At 37.7% G+C, this 6,153-nt stretch overlaps 1 protein-coding gene across 1 annotated transcript; it reads right to left on the bottom strand.

Annotated features, from left to right (window-relative positions):
* Nucleotides 1-221: 221 nt before the first annotated feature.
* On the bottom strand, nt 222-4,984 carry LOC137004166 (cytochrome P450 2M1-like). The gene is made up of 9 exons (XM_067364368.1): nt 4,802-4,984; nt 3,090-3,252; nt 2,705-2,854; nt 2,335-2,495; nt 1,382-1,558; nt 1,106-1,247; nt 850-1,037; nt 580-721; nt 222-406 (listed from the first exon to the last, which is right to left on the bottom strand). The coding sequence occupies exons 1-9, from the start codon at nt 4,982-4,984 to the stop codon at nt 222-224; spliced, it is 1,491 nt and encodes a 496-aa protein (XP_067220469.1).
* Nucleotides 4,985-6,153: the final 1,169 nt, after the last annotated feature.

Here is a 6,153-nt window from a genome sequence, read left to right on the forward strand (position 1 = left end):
CTCATTCACCACTATAGAATTTTACTCAACTATGACGACTTCCGCTTCTGAGAAACCCGGAAATGTGAAAAGGGTCTGAAAGTACAAATCATTCCACATGGAATAAGCTCTGTGTGGATGTCTTATTGTAGGAAGATAGAAAAAATCGTAGCTGTAGTTGTAGGAAAATGCAAGTTAAATGATTAATCTTTTCATGCAGACTTTGTGGACTGTTCCTTCCTCTATATCCTAGGAATGGCATAGCACTCGTATCTGCGGGGTATGCGGCCAAAACTGCTGGCTGCAGGCTTTGTGTCGAGCTCTTCTGGTGGCACCATGGCCTTGAAGGTGAAGTGCTGAAGGAGGGAAGTAAAGAAGAGAAAGAGTTCTGTGCGAGCCAGAGCCTCACCGAGACAAACGCGCTTGCCTGTCAAGAGAGCGCACAGAAGTCGACAATTTTATTATCTGTGATTTGCCTTTTAAAGGTAGCCATTAAACAATCAGTGAGGTTATGTTTACCCCAGTATGACTAAAACAGTAAGAACTGTAATTATTTAGCATGTGTCATTTTTATAGCCTGATATGCACAATGAAGCTCACCCATGCCGAATGCAACAAATGCATCATTCTTCATGAATTGACCCTCTTCATTCAGGAAGTTCTCAGGATCAAAACAATTTGGGTTCTTCCACCATTTTGGGTCAATAAGCACAGAGGATAGCAGTGGAAAAACCATTGTTCCCTACAAGAAAGTTTATTTTGAAAATAGAAAGACAGATTTAATCTCTTCATTTAGCAATAGAAGTATTAAATGAATGAACATTCTGTAAATATATCATTTTAACGGCGAGGCATTAAAGTGCAGAATACCTTAGGAATGACATAACCATTGTATTCAGTGTCACACATCATCTTGCGTGGGACAGCGATGGGGGCGAAATCCATGCTGCGCTGGACCTCGTGAATTACAGCATCTGTATACGGCAGCTTCTGTCTGTCTTCAATGGAGGGCCAGCGGTCCTTTCCTACAACCTCATCAATTTCCCGCTGAACACGCTCTGTGCAGAAGAAGTCAAAGTAAAAACACACTTAATGTTTGGAAAGAGAAGCATTTGTTTGACCTCACCTTGAACATCTGGGTGCTTCATCATCAGAAGCAAAGCGTGTCTGATGGTGGATGAAGTGCTTTCTGTGCCGGCACTGAACAAGTTCCATACTAAAGAAACTAAGTTGTCAAAATGATATTCTGTGTCAGACTTGTCTTTCTCCTGCAAAAGACAATCAAGACCTCAATAATTATCCTCTAATAATTATCTCAAGCAGAATGTGAAGGTATGTTTAAATGTGCCTTTTGTTGTCATAAAAAAAGCTAAAAAAAATACATGCTTCCATTCATTTTTACCTCTTTCATTTTTAGCACAAAGGCCTCAATGAAGTCCTGTGGGCACGAGGGATCCACATTATTCATCCGAGCCCAGGCTTGATGTTTACAGTACTCTCTGGCCTTGTCTGTGTCTCTAAACAGCTGGTGGTGTTTACCAGGTAAGAGACTGACTAGCTTAGGGAATACATTATAGATCTATAAAGAAAGAATATCAAGTTATTTATTAATGAGATATTTTTGCTAGCGTGTAGGTCAATTGGACTTTTGATTCAAAACCTTTGTTAAAGGTGCCCTAGAATCAAAAATTGAATTTACCTTGGCATAGTTGAATAACAAGAGTTCAGTACATGGAAAAGACATACAGTGAGTCTTAAACTCCATTGCTTCCTCCTACTTATATAAATCTCATTTGTTTAAAAGACCTCAGAAGAACAAGCGAATCTCAACATAACACAGACTGTTACGTAACAGTCGAGATCATTAATATGTACGCCCCCAATATTTGCATATGCCAGCTCATGTTCCCAACATTATGAAAGGCATTACACAAGGGCAGCCAGTATAACGTCTGGATCTGTGCACAGCTGAATCATCAGACTAGGTAAGCAAGCAAGAACAATAGCGAAAAATGGCAGATGGAGCAATAATAACTGACATGATCCATGATATCATGATATTTTTAGTGATATTTGTAAATTGTCTTTCTAAATGTTTTGTTAGCATGTTGCTAATGTACTGTTAAATGTGGTTAAAGTTACCATCGTTTCTTACTGTATTCACGGAGACAAGAGAGCCGTCGCTATTTTCATTTTTAAACACTTGCAGTCTGTATAATTCATAAACACCTTAGACTTATATTACATCTTGTGAAAGAACATTCTAGAGCACCTTTAATAAAATATATATTATAGCTATATCTCTAACTAACTAAAATATACATGAAAATAAAAAAATTCTTAGGAGTGCAATACCTGTCCAAGAGGACTGCTGAGGATAGCGAAGTAAGTATTTACAGTCTGAATGAGAAACTTAAACTGTGGATCCTCAAATTCAAACCTATGGCCAAAGACAATGCTGCAGATCACATTGGCCACGGCATTAGACAGCATGTCTGCAGGGCTGAATGCAGAGCCTTGAAGGAGAAAATAACACAAGATCAAGGTACTAAGATCAAGAGTTTAGCGTTTATGTTAACTGATTACCTGAATATAAAGAAATACATTCAGACAATGTTAAATTAAGTTCCCCTGGTTTGAGTCTCCTTTGAGGACAATAAGCCAAATTTGTTTACCATTAACTATTAAGACTGAATGGGCAGGAGAACTCATGAAATTATTTTACCTTCACATTTTTTAATCATTTCCACAAGATATTCAGCCTCCTCCCTGACTCGTTCCTCGATGCTCCTCCGGCCCATTCCAAAGTCCTTCAGAGTCATAAGAGAGAATTTGCGCATCTGCTTCCATCTGTGTCCGCTGGTAGACATAACACCTGCGCATAGAGAAAATGTTAAAAGCATTTCTTGTCTTCTAGCCCTGACAGCAACATAATGTCGGCCCAGATCCAGCCCACATCTGGTCCGTGTGTAATCCACATGTATCAGATGTGGGCTAGATCTGGGCCACATTATGTTGCTGTCTGGCAACTTTAAACAAAATTGGTAAATAAACTGTTTCTGCTCTCTTTAACTCCCAGAAGTGTTTCAACATTAGGCAAGCGACCTCACCATATCCATGTGTGATCTTCATCATCAGGGGATAATTGGCCCTGCCACTGAATTCCTCACCAAGACCAATCATAGTTTCCTTTAGGGCTTCATATCCAGAAATGATAACGACAGGTGTGTTTCCCAACCAGATGGTGACAACAGAGCCATACTTCTTACTGAGCTAAGGGAAGAACTGCTCAGATTAAAAATGCTAGTTTCAGAACAATCTTTATACAAATGAAAGTATTATTTATTTACAAGTGTATATGAGATTATGAGTTATAGTGTGCTTTAGTCAGCATTCAGAGTAAATGTAAAAGCACAATTCTTCTTTGAGCAACAGCAGTAAAGGGAACCTTTGTGTTTACAAAATTCAGCCCTATACTCTCTTTACCCAGCTCACTGCTTCCGGTCTGTTGGAACAGACGAGAGTTCTGGCCTCACAAGCCATTGCACCATCTTACTGGAGATCCAGGCTCAATATAACTCACTGCATTTTATTTTGATGTCTCAGATGCCTGTAAAACAGTGTTTTAAACCATTGGTGTAAGCACCAATAGTACCATACCCGCTAGAAATTTTATGTTCCCAGAACATTCTCAGAACTTCCCCACTGGTGTTAAGGACGTTGTCTAGTAACATTCCCAGAATGTTCAGAGACGGTCATGATGTGGAGTTCTTTTAGGGTTTGGGGGACGTTATTTGGTGCACCTTCACAGAACATTCAAGACGTTCTGGGAATGTTTAGGGGACTATTGCTATAGGACATTCTGATAATTTCCCAAATGTCCTCTTTGTAACGTTCTCTTGCAACCATAAAATAACCAAAATAGAACGTCCCCCTAAATTCATATCGGGAACGTTATTAAATGACCAACAGAGGACCATGTGGGAATATTCTGTTAATGTCCCAAATGTCCTCTTTGTAACATTCCTTTTTTACCTTAAAATAACCAAAATGGAACGTCCCCCTAAAGTCATATAAGGAACCTTGAACTGCAGCATTCATTACCAAAAGAGGATGTTTTATGTCCCAAATGTTCTGTAAAATTTCAGAATTTTCGTCACTTTTAGAGAACTTTTAGGAAAAGTTGTGCAAGGTCACGAGAACATTGCCTTCTACATGGGTGTTTTATAGAAAATAATAAAGTTTGAAGAAAAAAGTTTAAAGAAAAGGTTTCATGATATTAATCCAAGAATTACCTGTAAAGAGTTTTTTTGTAAGACATTTAAGAAAAAATAGTTTTTGTTTGAACAGACACTTTTGTTTGTTAATTTAGCTCTAATTTTCAATTAAATTTTTTGATAAGGGCAGCAGGGACATTCTGAGAACATTTCCAAATAAAGTATTGTTCCATAAACGTTCAGAGAACGTCTTGAATGTACTGTGATGGTCCACCAAATAATGTCCCCCAAACCCTAAAAGAACTACACATCGTGACCGTCTCTGAATGTACTGGGAACGTTAATAGACAACATCCTTAACACCAGTGGGGACGTTCTGAGAATGTTCAGGGAACATAAAATTTCCAGCGGGATTCAATGGATGAAAATGCAAACCGAGAATGAGGCACCAGAATAATAAACAGAGATTAAAATAATCTTAAACTCATTTACAAGCATTGGTTTTGTCACATATACAGTTCCAGTACATCCTTGTCCTGAAAACAACCATCCAAGCACAGACAGCTACTGCTAATTAACAAATTAATAGTATACAGAATACTGACCTTTAGATAATACTTGTATGGTTCCCTGACATCAAATTGAAGTAAATTTCCCACCAGTGGTTTAGGAGCAGGTCCTGGAGGCAGCTGCCCAAACTGCTTTCTTTGACTCTTCTGCAGCAATAACAGAAGAAAGACAGCTATGACAACATATAATACAGTTGTCAGTGACAATGTTATATCCATCTTGCAACCGATGTGAAAACAAAGTGTCTGTGCTGTGACAAATAACGGGCTGTTCACTACTAACTGTTAATCTTTACACAGACACCCACTTTAAAGTCTGGTAATGTTTTGGAGGAACATTCTGTGAAAATTTTGTCATGTCCACAATTGATATTAACTATGGTTACCAACCATCGACATGATTTGAAAAGGTTAAAATGGTCCTGAAAAAATAGTCACACTTCAAAAATGACTGCATTGGAAATGAATGGGAGATGAATTTAATCTATTGGAAATGTTGATGACTGATGACTGAAAGCTCATTTTTTGAGATAACCTCAAATTTGGAACAGCTTTTTTAGATTTATGGCTTTTATTTTCTCACAGTTTTAGAGTAAAACATGTTTTGGAAAATATATATTTCATAATAAAAAAACAATAACAATAAATGTAAAATTTCATCTTTAAAAAGAGACCAAACTTAAAGGGTTTGTTCACCCAAAAATGAAAATTATCCCATGATTTACTCACCCTCAAGCCATAGGTGTATATGACCATCGTCCTTCAGACAAACACAATCTGAGATATATTTAAAAATATGCCGGCTCTCTTCAAAGATTTATAATGGTAGTGAACTCGGGTGTGTTTTCAAGCCCAAAATGAATGCATCCATCCATCATAAAAAATCCATAAGGTCCAGGGGGTTAATAAAAAAAAAGGCCTTCTGAAACGAAGTGATGGGTTTTTGTAAGAAAAATATCCATATTTAAAACTTTATAAGGTAAAATAACTAGCTTCCGGCAGATGACCATACACATCACTTTGTGGTGGAAGAGTGAACTCTGACCTGATGCATGTGCAATAATGAACATGGAAGTGCAGAGAATAGAGCAAAACAAAACACGAATTAGAAGTCTAAAATTAGACATTTTAAAAAGAAATGTCAGAGGATTTCAATATAAGAGAAGAGGAGCTTCGGTGTGTTGCAATTCGACTTGCGCAATATACATACGGCCGTCTGGTGGAAGCTAGTTATTTTAGATTATAAAGAGTTAAATAAGGAACAAAAACCCATTTCCTTGCTTCAGAAGGCATTTATTACACCCTGGAGCCGTATGGATTATATTTATGATGGATGGATGCATTTATTTTTGGCTTCAAAACAGGCCCCCCATTCACTACCATTATAA

This window comes from Chanodichthys erythropterus, chromosome 17, assembly GCF_024489055.1.
Source record: "Chanodichthys erythropterus isolate Z2021 chromosome 17, ASM2448905v1, whole genome shotgun sequence".
NCBI lineage: Eukaryota > Metazoa > Chordata > Actinopteri > Cypriniformes > Xenocyprididae > Chanodichthys > Chanodichthys erythropterus.

What these genes read in the sequence shown, in the direction of transcription:
- LOC137004166 (XM_067364368.1), bottom strand. Translation starts at nt 4,984, where the DNA reads ATGGATATAACATTGTCACTGACAACTGTATTATATGTTGTCATAGCT. An exon ending in AATGATTAAAAAATGTGAAG is followed by an intron (nt 2,496 to 2,704) that starts GTAAAATAATTT and finishes TTCTCCTTCAAG; the next exon opens with GCTCTGCATTCAGCCCTGCA. An exon ending in TCAGCAGTCCTCTTGGACAG is followed by an intron (nt 1,559 to 2,334) that starts GTATTGCACTCC and finishes CTTTCTTTATAG; the next exon opens with ATCTATAATGTATTCCCTAA.